The sequence below is a fragment of the Jaculus jaculus genome, chromosome 19 (assembly GCF_020740685.1).
Source record: "Jaculus jaculus isolate mJacJac1 chromosome 19, mJacJac1.mat.Y.cur, whole genome shotgun sequence".
NCBI lineage: Eukaryota > Metazoa > Chordata > Mammalia > Rodentia > Dipodidae > Jaculus > Jaculus jaculus.
Window position 1 is genome coordinate 30039088 of NC_059120.1, and position 16286 is coordinate 30055373.

The 16286-nt window shown below is 43.3% G+C and overlaps 1 protein-coding gene across 2 annotated transcripts in view; it reads right to left on the minus strand.

The window, feature by feature from the left end:
* Lrrc39 (leucine rich repeat containing 39) overlaps positions 1-14305 on the minus strand; it is a 34062-nt gene extending 19757 nt beyond the window's left edge. For both annotated transcript variants that reach the window (XM_004663947.3, XM_045138843.1), the window contains exon 1: positions 14159-14305. In XM_004663947.3, the coding sequence (XP_004664004.1) occupies positions 14159-14271 (113 nt within the window). In that variant the 5' untranslated portion in view covers positions 14272-14305. The remainder of the gene's footprint in view (positions 1-14158) is intronic.
* Between the last annotated feature and the right edge of the window lie 1981 nt (positions 14306-16286).

Consider the following 16286-nt stretch of genomic DNA (forward strand, 5'->3'; position numbering starts at 1 on the left):
ATAAATGAAAATTCAGACCAATAGTTGCCTTTGTCTGATGTTGGTTCACATTACTAAGCTCTTACGTTCATTAATTCCGCCTTCTGCCTGTGTCTGGCCACTGTTTGCTTTTAAACAAAAGATTGACTAATAATTAAAAAGAAAGAAAGAAGGCCAGGCGTGGTGGTACACACCTTTAATCTCAGCACTTGGGAGGCTGGGGTAGGAGGATTGCTGTGAATTTGAGGACACCCTGAGACTACATAGTGAATTCCAGGTCAGCCTGGGCTAGAGTAAGACCCTATCTCAAAAAAAAAAAAAAAGGCTGAGGGTAAAATCAACTCAGGAAAGGTACAATGAGTACGAATACAAATTCTCTAAAAGATGATGACTTAAGAAATAATTCCAGGGCTGGAGAGATGGCTTAGTGGTTAAGCGCTTGCGTGTGAAGCCTAAGGACCATGGTTCGAGGATTGATTCCCCAGGACCCAAGTTAGCCAGATGCACAAGGGGGCACACATGAAGTTCGTTTGTAGTGGCTGGAAGCCCTGGTGTGCCCATTCTCTCTTTCTCTGTCACTCTCAAATAAATAAAAATAAACAAACAAAAAATAATTCTAGGCCTGGAGAAATGGCTTAGTGGTTAAGGTGCTTGCCTGCAGAGCCAAAAGATCTAGGTTCAGTTCCCCAGGACCCACATAAGCCAGATGTACAATATGGTACATGCACATTCTCTGTCTGCCCCGCTCTCTCGCTCTTGCGCTCTCTCTCTCTCTCTCAAATAGGTATGTATGTATGTATGTGTATATATATATATATATATATATATATATATATATATATATATATATATATATATATATATATATATATTTTCCCCCCCAAAAGTAACCTGCTCTTCAAAGTCAAGGTTTATTTCTCCCCTAGGATATGGTTACTATGGAAAACTGATGGCTCAGGATGGGATGTTTGACCAGGTTGTGACCAGCCCAGTTGGAGTGGTAAAATAGAAAATCCAAAGGTTGTCATTACTGGTTATGTTTAGGTAAACATGATTATCCATTTGTATTGGTCCAGTCTCTCCTGGTTATGCCTTATTTTTTTAAATATATTTTAAAATTCTTTTTATTTTTATTTATTTATGAGGTAGAGAAAGAGGCAAAAAGAGACAGAGAGAAAAAGAATGGGTGCACCATGGCCTTCAGCCACTGAATTGAACTCCAGAAGCATGTGCCAGTTTGTGCATCTGGCTTGCATGAGTCCTAGGGAATCAAACCTGGGTCCTTTGGCTTTGCAGGCAAATGCCTTAACTGCTATTCCATTTCTCCAGCCTTTTTATGCCTTATTACAATGAAAATGCTTACTTTGTGCCATCATATGTTAAAAATATGTAACATATTTTGATTTAACAGGAGTTACTGTTATCAAACAGTCCTAAATCTACTTAAGGCTTTACAACTATCTTAAAATTGGTAAGGGTTATGGGGACTTATAAAACTAGTCAAAATACAGTTTAAATTATGAAATATCCAGGCAGTGTCCAACAGTGTCCAGAATAACTCCTCTTAATCCTCTGCGGAGGTGCCAGGAGCACTCCAGAGATTTGCAGTTCTGCTCCGATCACACATGGAAGCTGTGCACACAGCTGAAGCTTGAGAATCTACAGGCCCACACCAATCCTCCCACTGGAGCTGATTTGCCTATGTACACAGGAGGCTTGAGGAAGTCTATGGAGGACACCTCTGGACCACAATCACAATGCTACTCCATCCAACTGGGTCTGACAATAGTATTGTTGCTGGTATTTTCAGTGGGGGTGGGGACAATGGCCCCACAGGGTTAGAACCTAGGGAAAAAAATAGCTATAGCCCTTTTCTACATAGTGATGGCAAACATGATTGGAGGGCTATTTGGGTAGCAGTCTATACCATATCAAGCCATACAGTTCTGGGAAGCACCCATGAATAGCAATCAAAATTGCAGAAATAGGAGTCTCTACATACTATTATTTATTCCAAAGAGAGAGAACGGGGGAAATAGAGAGAGAGAAACAGGATGGGCACACCAGGGTCTTAGGCCACTGCAAATGAACTCCAGATGGATGCTTACATGGGTCCTGGGGAACCAAACCTGGGTTCTTTGACTTGCCAGGCAAGTGCCTTAACTGTTAAGCCATCTCTCTGGCACTGTACATACTTTTCTAATACCCTCTCTGCTAAATTAATGGATGTTTTACACTAAATAGCCAAGTTATTGGCAGACCTACAAAAACAACTGAATTCTCTGGCCAACACAGCTATACAAAAACTGGAGAGGCCCAAATCTGCTTATAGCTGATAAAGGAGGGCTATGCTTATTTTTTAAAATGAGGAGTGCCGCTTTTATACAAACAAGTCCAGAGTTATGAATAGAGTCCAAAAGTGAGAGCAGCATTAATATAAGGGTATAAATAGTAAGAGAAGTGCTTACTGGGCAGTTTGATAAGCATAGTATATACATTTAGCCAGACATCAGCAGATGTTATATCCCTAGGGCTCATGACTACCCCTGTTTTTAAGTTTTTTGTATCAGGGATGTGTTTCCCCCATGGAGCGGCCTCCAGTCCAATTGGAGGGCAGTTGGTTTCCACCATGACATACATGCCACTATTGCACCCATTGGCCCATTTGGCCTGGCTGGCAAAGTATAAGGCTTGCAGTGTCCACTGTTGAGTATCTTCACTGGTGGTATCTCTTTCTCCCATTGAACTACATGTAGAATGGCTTCTTCCAGCTTTCTGTCAGCTGGTCTATGTGGAGGAGGTTATCAGCTCAGTTCCAGCAGGATTTCTCAGTGGCCTTGCAGCCCAAGTATGTGAAGTCGTAAGCAATAGGGTCTTGCCATCTATTCCTGGTGGGAAACCAAGGGCCTTGGCAATGGCCTATAATGTTTTGGGGCCATCAGGGACCTCCCTTGCCAACAACTCACTGGAGGTATCTCATCCCTAGCACTTAAAATTTTCTAACAATGATCTATGGCTCCTGAGTTTTCCATTGTCCAAAACTGGAGGATTCCATATGATTTATTTGCATGCTCTTAGATTTTGATTAGCCCTCCCTCCACCTTTCCTTTACTCAATCTCCCCCTGACCTCACTTTGGGCCCTTTGGCCCCCTAATCTATTCTTCTACTTACATATATACAATATCAACCTATTAAGTACCCTCCTCCCTTCCTTTCTCTTCCCTTTATATCTCCTTTTTAACTTACTGGCCTCTGCTACTGAGTTAGTTTTTGTTTTTTTGAAGTAGGATCTTGCTGTAGGCCAAGCTGACCTGGAATTCACTATGTAGTCTTAGGGTGGCTTGAAACTCAAGGCAATCCTACTTTGTTGGGCCCTGAAAGGCCTAGGCGTGAGGCCTAGTGGAACTTCCTGAGCCTAGCTAAAGTTTGGTGACCTGTCTCTGGCCAGCTATGACTCAGCAGGATGCCTAAGGGCTTCTGGCCTGCTACTTCCTCGGGTAATTGTAATTACCATTTCAATAGTTAAAGTTTACTATTGGCCCTTACCTCTTCTCCCACCCTAAAATCCCCGCCTTCATCCCCAACCTGATATAGGCAACTGCTCAGAGTAATAAAGCGAGTTGTTCCTGCATTGCAAAGACTCCCGACTCAGTGTGGTTTTTCTCCGGTGGCCAGGAGAGGTTCTGAGTCGTCCGACGCTCATCATCCCCTCAACCCCTAGGGAGGAACCAGCAGGCCTGGTCCTTACCTCGGCACTACCTGTGCGGGAAGGAGCCCCGCATCTGGCGCCCAACGTGGGGCTCTGGGACCCCGACAGACTAGTGCACCCCGTGAGAGGCAGTCGTTGAGGAGGTAATCGGTGTTTGCGGGTGAGCGTACCCTCATAAGTTATGAGGTAGTCTTCCTATTTACTGCACTAAACTTTGCTTCTATAACCTGTACTTACTTGTCGACATCTCTTCGTTCCCTTTCTCTTCACCTTCGGTTTGCCGCGGCTTTTGTATTTCTAAAGGCTTTTGTATTTCTAAAGGCTTGTGCTTCTCTCTCTCTCTGCTTGGGCCTGTGAAGACAGGCCAGCTTTTTCTGCCATTATGGAACTTCCCCTCGATCTGTAAGCTTCAGTAAATATTCCTTCCTCCAAAACTGTACCTGGTCGGGAAGTTTATCTCAGCAAACCTAAAGCTGTCTGATAAGCTGAGATGAACCTGACCATGTGGATGTTAATCTTTTGGAACCTTTATTTTAAAGAAATAGACATAAACTTAATGCTTACAACTAAATGTGTCTTCTGGAGTGTTAAGCCAAATTTTATGGACTATTCAGATGAAAGTTTAAAAATTATAAGTACAGACAGCATTAAACTTCGAGGCTTAGCTTATAAGCTTTCTAAGAGGAAAGAAAGACTACAGGGAACTTCGTTGGAACTGGGCTACTGGCATAAGGGCTGGCTACGGCCTACTGCCCACGCCCAAAAAGAGTTTAATCAAGGTTAAATTTGTAATAGACTGATATGCTTAGCTAGAGATATTGGATTTAAAAAAAATAAAGATTTGTTTTTTCTTTGTTTTGGTTTTTCGAGGTAGGATTTCACTCTAGCCCAGACTGACCTGGAATTCCCTAAGAAGCCTCAGGGTGGCCTAAAACTCATGGTAATCCTCCTACCTCTACCTCCCGAGTGCTGAGTGCTGGGATTAAAGGCGTACACCACCACGCCCAGCTGAGATTTAGTCTCTCTTTGCTATGCCTTATATCAGATGAAAATGTTTACTCTATGCCTTTATATGTTAAGTGTTTAACTTGTTTAATTTTACAAATCTCAATATCTTATATTGGTCAAGACTGTGGAGACCTTTAAAATTAAACTAAGTACAGTTTATAATATATGATAGTTATAAATCTATTGGGAGCCAGGGGCAAAATTTGGTAATTTAAATAGATGGCCCCCCTCTTGGCAGCCTGTGCCTGACCCTCCCCTACTGGGAAATGGCAGACAATCCACCTCCTGGGAGACTGCCACGTGGCCCCCTTGGACTGACCCAGGTGGAGACAAGGGAAAAGTCCACCCACTCGTGGTGACTGGGCTCACCGCTAACTTACTAGGGCAAGACATCCTTGGAGATGCCGAGGCTTTCATCACTACTGATCATAAGGCCTTTTATAATGATTTGTTAAAAAAAAAAAAATCAACAATGGTTTAAGGAAGGGAGGGAATGTCATCCTAATTACTCCAATGAATACCCCCAATTCTAAGGGCCACTACACAGCCCCCCACCATGTAAAATCCAGTGGAGAATGGGAAACCCTATATGGGTTGAGCAGTGGCCTCTCCCTTCTTCTAAGTTACACCAACTCCACATACTTATTGATCAACAGTTGGAGGCTAGACATATCCATCCCTCCACTAGTCCCTGGAACTCTCCTGTCTTTGTCATAAAAAAGCCTAATGGGTCCTGGAGATTTTTACATGATTTAAGAAAGATCAATGAATGCATGATCCCCTTTGGAACCCCCCAGAGGGGACTCCCATTGATCCCAGCTATTCCCAATATATACCATATTACTATCATTGACATTAAAGATTGCTTCTTCTCTATCCCTCTCCATCCAGGAGACATGGAAAAATTTGCATTCTCTGTACCCGCTATTAACTTTTGTGGCCCAGATAGGAGATTTGAATGGACTGTCTTGCCTCAGGGCATGGCTAACAGCCCACCCATTTGTCAATATTACCTGTCATCCATTTTCTCTTCTCTTTTCAATCTCCCCAATACCCTGTTTTATTTCTACATGGATGATATTATTCTTGGGTGCCTGGATTCCTCCACACTCCAGGACCTTACCCATCAATGTCTAACTATCCTTCATACTCACGGCTTTAAAGTAGCTCCTGAAAAAGTTCAAACTGTGCCTCCCTTTAAGATCTTGGGCTCGACCCTTACTCTAGATACAGTTTCACCTGTTAAACCACAACTTTATATTCAGGATTCTTACACCTTGCCTCAACTCCAGAAGCTCTTGGGAGAAATTAACTGGATGAGGCCTTGGATACCCATAACTACTGAAGAGCTGTCCCCTTTGTTTGACCTCCTAAAGGATCTTAACTTCTCCTCTCAGGTAATTTTGTCCCCTTGTCATCAACAAATTTTTCATAAGGTACAACAGGCTATAAATACTGCGACCTTAAAGAGGTTCAATCCTAATTTGCCCATCTCCCTCTACATTTTCTCTGGGGAAACATTATGTACTGCACTGTTGGCCCAGGAAGGTGAGCCCATCCAATGGATCCACCTCTCAATCGGTGGGATCCCCAGAGTTTATTCTATAACCAACCAGGTTGCTGATTGCATTATCAAGGGCAGAGACACCTCTGTCCGGTTGTTTGGCACAGAACCTCACCTTATTGTCACTCCCTTTAAGATAACTGATTTCACCTGGCTTCAGAGAAATAATAACAGAGTTGCTACGGCTCTCGAGGGGTTTCTAGGTAAAATTAATTGCCATTATGGCCCCCACAAATAGATGAGTTCTTTCTCCAGGTTAGAATGAAAGCCCCCCAGGCTTTTTCTGTCTCAACCTAACCCTGACTTTCTTACCGTGTTTACCGATGGAGGGTGCCTGGGGGCTTCCCTAGTCATTTACCCTCCTTTAAAACAGAAAAAAGAGCCTATCCCCATAAATTCAGTCTCCCATGAGGTTGAGGGGTCAGCACAATTCAAAGAACTATTTGCTGTCATTCTAGCTTTAGACACTATTCAAGAGCCATTTAACTTATTTTCTGACAGCCTTTATGTTGTTAATTTATTACCCAACCTGGTTGAGGCCCATATTAGATTGGACTCCAACCCTATATCTCCTTTGATGATTCAAGCTCGTTCCCTACTCAAACAAAGAATCAATCCCATTTTTCTTCAACATCTCAGGGGTCATCAAAACTTACCGGGATTTCTCTCTCAAGGAAATAATTTGGCTGATAAAATGACTTCTGTGCCTCAATGTAATACTATTACAGAAGCTACACGCTTCCACTTATTGACCCATGTCAACTGGAGAGGTCTCAAGCACAGGTTTCCACAGGTACCAGTCAAAAACCTTAAAAAAATTGTCCGGACTTGTAAGTCCTGTCAGCCTTTCCTCCAAGTACCCCCCCTTCAAAATACAGGAAGCAATCCTCGAGGGCTCCGCCCTAATCATCTTTGGCAAATTGATGTCACACACTATTCTCCATTTGGAAACCTTAAATATATCTTTCTTTCAGTTGATACCTTCTCCTGCGCCTGCTGGGCATCAGCACATGCTGGGGAAAAATCTAAACATGCCATTAGTCATATGCTTCAGTGTTTTGCCACTCTTGGGCTACCTGATCAAATAAAAACAGATAATGGCCCCTGCTTCATAAGCAAGGCCTTTATAGATTTTCTCCAGACCTGGAAAATTTCACATTCCACAGGCATCCCATACAACCCCCAGGGCCAAGCTATAGTTGAAAGATATAATCAAACTCTCAAGTCTCAATTACAAAAACAAAAGGGGGAGTCCTTACCCCCACATGACCAACTAAAAAAGGCATTATTTACCCTAAACATTTTAAACTTTTCCAAAGAAAATAAACAATTATCCCCTTTTCAAAAACATTGGTCCTCATCTGTTACCTACAGTTCTATCTGGGTAAGATGGAGGGACCCATTGACTGGGGCCTGGAGAGGGCCTGATCCGCTCCTCACAGCAGGGAGAGGGTTTGGATGTGTCTGCCCTCAAGATGAAAAAAGACCCATTTGGGTACCAGCGAGGGACCTAAAATATTTGTCTGAACAAGGGGACACTGACAATCACTTCTCTAGGGGTGTCCCACCCCTGAGGACTGTTCCTAAAATGGTCCTTTACCCTGCTAAATTAAATAGCTCCCTCCCTTGTGGAGGATTGCTGGCTTTGCCTCCAATCTGGGCCTCTCTGGCTGATTACAGTACAGTTGTCCATACGACCTTAAAAAGCTGCTCAGCCACTTTCCCCATCCCCGTCCAGCTTTTCCCAATGTTTCCTCTGGGCATTTGGGCCCTTCCTTCTCCTAATAATTCCAGTATAGATGTGAGATACATTCATATTTCCTTCTGTAATTTTAACAAAACTGAGCCCAGTGCTCAATGCTGCCCGCCTTCTGGAATGGCTTATGTTTGTGGAGGCAAAATGGCCTGTAACTTTCTGCCCAGCAATTGGATGGGCCTTTGTGCCCCAGCCACCTTAATCCCAGATGTAGATATCATTCCTGGAAGCTAGATTCCTTGGCTAAGGTAGTCCTATAAAACAGGAGAGGACTAGACCTACTAACAGCCGAAAAGAGAGGCATATGTTTGTTTTTACAGGAAAAATGCTGCTTTTATGCCAGTAAATCGGGAATCGTCCAGGACAAGATTAAGAGGCTCCAGGAAGACATGGAGAGGAGGCGACGGGACCCCCAAGACAACCTGCTACAGACGGGCTTACATGACACCTTACATCCTCCCTCTACCTGAACCCCTCCCCATCCTTCTCCTCCTTCTTCTTCCCCTTCTTCTCCTTCTCCTCCTTCTCCTTCTTCTCCTTCCCCTCCTCCTTATCCTCACTGTTGGGCCTTGTGTAATTAACAAAATTACACAATTTATTCACCAGCGGCTAGAGGTAATAAAACCTCATCAGGTCGAGATATCACAGGCTGACAACTAAGAAATTAAGTTCCTCAGATGACCCACTGCCACCTCCCCTGCCCTCCATGTGACCAATGACGGGTAAGATCCCCAGAGGAGGACAACCTAAGACAGGCCGTGGAGTGACTCAGTGAGCTAAACACCTGGTACTCAATGACGGGTAAGATCCCCAGAGGGGGACAACCTAAGACAGGGGCCACGGTGACTAATGCTCTTACAAAAACAAAAGGGGGAGATGTTGGGCCCTGAAAGGCCTAGGCGTGAGGCCTAGTGGAACTTCCTGAGCCTAGCTAAAGTTTGGTGACCTGTCTCTGGCCAGCTATGACTCAGCAGGATGCCTAAGGGCTTCTGGCCTGCTACTTCCTCGGGTAATTGTAATTACCATTTCAATAGTTAAAGTTTACTATTGGCCCTTACCTCTTCTCCCACCCTAAAATCCCCGCCTTCATCCCCAACCTGATATAGGCAACTGCTCAGAGTAATAAAGCGAGTTGTTCCTGCATTGCAAAGACTCCCGACTCAGTGTGGTTTTTCTCCGGTGGCCAGGAGAGGTTCTGAGTCGTCCGACGCTCATCATCCCCTCAACCCCTAGGGAGGAACCAGCAGGCCTGGTCCTTACCTCGGCACTACCTGTGCGGGAAGGAGCCCCGCACTACTTCTGCCTTCTGAGTGCTGAGATTGAAGGCTTGCACCATCACGCCCAGCTAGCAGACACTTTTTATTCTCACTTTACCTTCCTAACAACCTTTTGTTTTCTATAACAATCACTTTTTAATACCTACAGATTTTCCTATTGTACACATTTCATATAAAAAAGGTCATACAATATATGTCTTTTGTATCTGGATTCCTCTTATAATCCAAAGTCCATCCATGCTGAAGTGTGTATGAGGAATTTTTTCCTTTCTGTGTCAGAATGGCTCTACCACATATGTTTGTTCATTCACCAGTTGAAAGATATTTGGGTAAGTCTATATTTTGGCTACTATGAATAATACTGCTATGGACCTTTGTGTACATGTTTTTGTGTGACCTATTAAATAAAAATTATAGACCATTGTTTTAGATTAAGCATTGGATCCAAACAAGCCAGACTGAAAATCAAAATAAAGCCACTCATTCTGAATTGTCTCACAAAAAGAAACTAAATTGTTATTTGACCTCCTGAAAAATCAGGGGCACGCGAGAGAGATCTCAACAGGTCAATTTCAGTTGACCTGGTGATTAATTTCCTCTGTTTTAATTCTTAGCCCAAAGTTAACCTGGAGTAATCTGATATAATGAATTGGTTATTTTTCTATTGTTCTGTCTCCTATTCCTGCATTATAAAGAAAATAATTCTGAAACGACCAATTGGCTTTGTGTTCTATGATTATGTTTCTATATTTTTCCCCCGCCCTTCTTTGTGTGCAACAGCAGACTCTTCTGCTCAGAGTCGTATTTACTGGGTTCTGTGGGATAAAGTATTGCCAATTAAGAGCTTTAAAATAGGTGGTTGTTAGCCTGGCATGGTGGTGCATGCCTTTAATTCCAGCACTTGGGAGGCAGAGGTAGGAGGATCGCCGTGAGTTCGAGGCCACCCTGAGACTCCATAGTGAATTCCAGGTCAGCCTGGGCTAGAGTGATACCCTACGTCGAACCCCCACCCCCAAAAATAATTAAAATAAAATAAAATAGGTGGTTGTTGATATGCAAGTCTAGACCCAGACAGGAGGGAGGAAAGAGCTTGAGGGGAAGGGAAAAGTTGGGGGAGGGAGAAACATAAAGCTGAAGCCAAAATGAACTGATACCATAGAAACTGTTATCCTTGAAGATAGATGAAAAGGTTGAACCCTCAACAGGAGCATGGGAGAAACACCTGAAATGAAGGGCCTGCCCTGGAGAGAATGGGATGAAGCCTAACCTTAAAAGTTTTCCTCTCTCTCTCTCCTCCCCTCTCTCTCTTTCTCTCTCTCCCTCCCTCCCTCCCTCCTCTCCCTCTCTCTCTCTCTCTCTCTCTCTCTCTCTCTCCCCTTGGCTCTGGCCTGGAACTCAAAGTGCCAGGATGCGGTTTCCACCTACAATGGGCTGTTGATTGGAGAGACCTACAAGGTCCCCAAAACAAAACAGACTTCTGTCAAAGTATTTGATTACCTGCCTGCTGTAAATGGTAAGACCCTACTGCTGAAGACACCATATGCTATTGGTATGGAACACAAGAGAGACTTGGCTGGAATCCCAAAGACAGCCAGACCACAGACAGTAGCCCATCTAGAAGGCACTACATGAGCTACTGGGGGAATGTGGCCAAACAAGTGTCTGAGCAAATCTGGGGTCTAAGCTACTTAGAAGCATACACCCTGACAGGATGTACACACAAGTGCAAAAGTGGCACACAGCCTTGGCTAAGAGATCTACTCAGCAGAAAAGAACTCATATCTCAACTGGGAAACAAGTCAGAATCCTAGACAGACAATGATTTTGCTCCCCAATGTCAAGCTCCCATTAATCTTGACATAAAATAGGAACTCTATCCATAAAATTCTCTCTAAATTAATAATGTTATCACATTTAACCTGTGCTGACTTCATTCTCCATTGGAGAATCTGCTTTTATTTTTCAGATGGGAGTGAGACCCAAGGAGATAAACTACCTGTTGCACTGCAGCCAAGCCCCAGATGAAACCACAGAAGAATTGGAGAGATGAACAAAAGTGCTGATTCCTTGGTGAACCTGACAATCAGCACCAAGGTGAAGGAGATAGATGCTGAGGACACTCAACACTTGCCAAGGTCAGAGGTTCCCAAGAGCCCATCACTGAAGTAGATTTAAAACACACCCACCATGGCTCAGGGAATTTTGTGGCAGAGGGGGCCAAAAGATTGTTACAGCCACAAGTGGGGACATCATGCCCAGAGGCACTGCTTCTCCCCAATAACTAACTGCTACTCCCACAATGCATAACCCACAACCCCACAGAGAGAACCTTTGACCCAAGTGAGGAGGGAACTCTTTTGAAAGGGGGCAGGGATGAGGCACATGTGATGTATCCATACTGAGTATGCCCATAATTGATTAAAAAAAAATTAAGTAGGTAGTGGTAATTTGGGCTTTGATAAATTACATATTTTTGTTCCCCTGGGGTATAATTCTTAGGATTGCTCAGTCATATTGTAACTTCATATTTAACTGTTCCAGGAACCACCAAGGTGTTTCCAATTGGCTGCACTATTTTACATCCACAGTAGTGTGTTCCAGTTTCACTTCACACTGCTACTTGTTCTGTATCTATTTATTTCTTTAGTATTTTGATTTATCAAGAAAGAGTTTCCCATTCTCTCTCTACATGCTTATTTCTCTCCCTCCCTCTCTCAAATAAATAAAATAATAAATTAAAAAATATTTTTGAGCCGGGCATGGTGGCGCACGCCTTTAATCCCAGCACTCGGGAGGCAGAGGTAGGAGGATCGCCATGAGTTCAAGGGCCCCCGGAGACTGCAGAGTTAATTCCAGGTCAGCCTAGACCAGAGTGAGACCCTACCTCGAAAAACAAAACAAAAAAAATTTTTTTTTGAGAATGCTCTAAAGTAATTTAAAATTTTTTTGTTTTATTTTCATTTATTTATTTGAGAGTGACGGACAGATAGAGGCAAATAGATAAAGAATGGGTGTGCCAGGGCCTCCAGCCACTGGAAACGAACTCCAGATGCATGCACCCTTGTGCATCTGGCTTACATGGGACCTGGGGAATTGAGCCTCAAACCGGGGTCCTTAGGCTTCAAAGGCAAGCGCTTAACCGCTAAGCCATCTCTCCAGCCCTAAAGTAATTTTTATAATGCCATTGTTTTAGAATTAATTCTTTTTTAAGATCTCAGGGTATTTATTTCATGGATGTACAAATCTTTTTTTTTTTTTTTTTTTTTGGTTTTTCAAGGTATGGTTTCACTGTAGTCCAGTCTGACCTGGAACTCACTATGTAGTCTCAGGGTGGCCTCAAACTCATGGCGATCCACCTACATCTGCCTCCCAAGTGCTGGGATTAAAGGCGTGCACCACCAAGCTTGGCAGGATGTACAAATCATTTTTTTTTAATTATTTATTTATTTAAGAGCAACAGACACAGAGAGAAAGACAGATAGAGGGAGAGAGAGAGAATGGGCGCGCCAGGGCTTCCAGCCTCTGCAAACGAACTCCAGACGCGTGCGCCCCCTTGTGCATCTGGCTAACGTGGGACCTGGGGAACTGAGCCTCGAACCTGGGTCCTTAGGCTTCACAGGCAAGCGCTTAACCGCTAAGCCATCTCTCCAGCCCACAAATCATTTTTTATAAGCATGTAGCACAGTGGATGTGAGTCAACTTCCTGTTTACTAAGCATTAGAAAGCTTCCAAAAGGTTCATTTCACAGATGAGCATGGTGGTGCACAGTTTTAATTCCAGAACTCAAGATGCTGAGGTAGGAGATCACTGTGAGTTCAAGGTCAGCTTGGGGCTACAGAGTTCTAGGTCAGGCTGGGTAGAGTGAGCCTCTGCCCTGAAGACAAATAAAGATTCATTTTATAAACTCCCCCTCAAGTTTCATCTTTCTTTTCTTCCTCCCCCCCTCCTTCTTCCTTGCTTCTTTCTTTCTCTCCTTCTGTTTCATCATGCTGGGAATCAAAACTGAGACTCTTATGCATGTTAAGCAAATGCTGTACTGCTGACCTACATTCCTGGCCCAATATAAAAATATTAAAAGTAGGAACTGATTTTATTACAGATGCAGCAAAAGAGAGCATTACTCTTTCCTCATTGGGGCTAGGCACTTGCAGCAGAAATGTGAGGACCTCAGCTGAGATTCCCACAATCCACATAGAGCCAGATGCAGTAGAGTACATCTGTAATCCCACTGCTTTTTGTTAAATAAAAAAAATCTTAGAGGCTGGAGAGATGGCTTAGTAGTTAAGGTGCTTGTATGTGAAGCTTAAGGACACTTGTTCAAATCTCCATTTCCCACGTATAGCCCGACACAAAAGTGACACAAGCATGCAATGTCACACATGCATACAAAGGAGTGTCTGGAGTTCCTTCACAGTGGCTGAAAGGCCCTGGTGCACCCATTCTCTCTCTTTCTTTATGCCTCTTTCTTCTCTCTCTGTCTCTCTCTCAATACATGAATGAATAAATAAATAAATAAGTAAGTAAATAAAAATAAACAATGTTGGGCTGGAGAGATTGCTTAGTGGTTAAGGTGCTTTTCTGCAAATCCTAAGGACCCACATTTGACAATCAAGATACCACATAAGCCAGACACACAAAGGTGAGGCAAGTGCAAGGTCACACATGGCCACTAGGTGGTATCAGTATCTGGAGTTCAATTACAGTGGCTGAGACCCTGGAGCACCAATTCTCTTTCTGTATCTCACTCTCTCTAACATAAATTTTAAAAATAAAATCTTTATCAAATTCAATGGGATACTTAATAAATTTTTTATAATAAGATTATGAATGTTCACAAATTCAAGCATAATTAAATATAGCATACTTGTGCTGAAATTCTTTCTCTCGCTTCACATCTTCAGAGTGTTTCTTTATTCTTTCTTCCCAAACTTCCTTCACAGCATTGACAGCTCCAGCACACACCATATTTTCTGTCATGATTTCTCTACATTGTCATCAGGTCATCCACTTCATTAAGTTCTGAATATCTGAATCACAGAGGCCATCTCAGAACAGACCTGTTGTACCAGAAGGAAGTGGACCAATAAGAATGTTATGAAGTCCCACAATAACCATCAGAGGTAATGCTTACTGAACACTTCCTATGTTCCAAAAACAATAACTCTGTTTATTTGTTTGTTCATCCATCATCCATCCTTCATTCAACCATCAGTTCATCCACTGGTTGTTTAGAGATAGGACCTCACTTATGTTGCCCAGGCTGGCCTAAAACTATAGGGCTCAAGAAATTCCTCACTTGAGCCTCCTGCAAGACTTCAAGTGCACACCACCATTCCTGGCTATTTTGTATATTTTACATGTCATATTTTGTTTTAAAACCCATGTATGAAAATTAATATGAGTGCTTTTGTTGTTTCTGATAGTCAGATGGGGAAACCAAATCTTGAACAAGATAGGAAATATGTTTAAGTTTTAATAATTAATATGTGATAATAAGCAGAAATTGAGGCCAAATTGACCTTTATCAAATATTTTATTTATCTGCAAGCAGAGAGAGAGAGAGAGAGACTAGCCAGTGTGAACAAACTCCAGACACATACATCACTTTGTGCTTTCTGCTTTATGTGGGCATTGGGCATGGAATTTGGGATTGACTAGAGCAACATGATGAATATGAGAGAGAGAAAGCAAGCAAGCCAGAACAAATTGCTTTATTTTATTTTATTTATTGGTTTTTAGAGGCAGGGTCTTGCTTAGTGCAGGCTGACCCTGAATTAGTCTCAGGCTGGTCTTGAACTCCCAGTGATCCTACTACCTCATCCTCCTGAGTGGTGGGATTAAAGGCATGTACCACCACACTGGGCACAGACTATTTTTACTGGAGGGACAGCCACTCTCCTGGGATGCAACTGCTGCAGTTTGAATGTGGGAGGCTAAAGATTCGAGAGGACAAGAGATGGGAGGATGGGGGTCTTTGGGAGTGAAGAATGGGAGGAAGTTAAGGCCTTTTTTTTTTGTTAAAAATTATTTATTTATTTATTTATTTGAGAGCGATAGATACAGAGTGAAAGACAGATAGAGGGAGAGAGAGAGAATGGGCGCGCCAGGGCTTCCAGCCTCTGCAAACAAACTCCAGACACGTGTGCCCCCTTGTGCATCTGGCTAACGTGGGACCTGGGGAACTGAGCCTCGAACCGGGGTCCTTAGGCTTCACAGGCAAGCACTTAACCGCTAAGCCATCTCTCCAGCCCAAGGCCTTTTTTTATGAGAAAGAGAATTGTGCTTTGTGGGGACCTTAGAATCCCAAGGAAAATGGGGATTTAGTACTTGGGTTCACAAATGGGGAATCTCCAGTTCCTCCCAGGAAGGAACACTGCCTGCAAACAGAATGGGCAGGCCTCAACCAGCTAGATCTATGAGGATTGGATGAAGCCACATGGTTTATATAACCAAGTGGGCAACAGGTCTAATAGCAGTAGGCCAGACAAAAGGAGGAATGGAGAAAGAGAATTGGCTGGGCCTCTAGCCACTGAACTTGAACTCCAGACACATATGCCAACCTTGTGAGCATGTGCTAATATTTTTTAATATTTTATTTTTATTTATTTATTTGACAGAGGGGTGTGGGGGGAGAGAGAGAGAGAGAGATTAAATTGACACACCTAGGCCTCCAGCCACTGCGAATGAACTCCAGATGCGTGTGCCCCCTTGTGCATCTGGCTAATGTGGATCCTGGGGAATTGAACCTGGGTCCTTTGGCTTTGCTAAGCCATCCCTACAGCCCCACATGTGCTAATTTGTACACTTGTGTCACCTTGAGCATCTGGCTTACATGGGATCTGGAGAGTCGAACATGTGTCCTTGAAGCACTGCAGGCAAATGCCTTAACCATCTCTCCAGCCTCCTTTCCTTTTTTTTCTAATTGCCTGCCCAGATGGCCTGATAACTCTTAAGGCAGGATCTTTGAGTTATGAGCTTGCTTTGTCATAGAT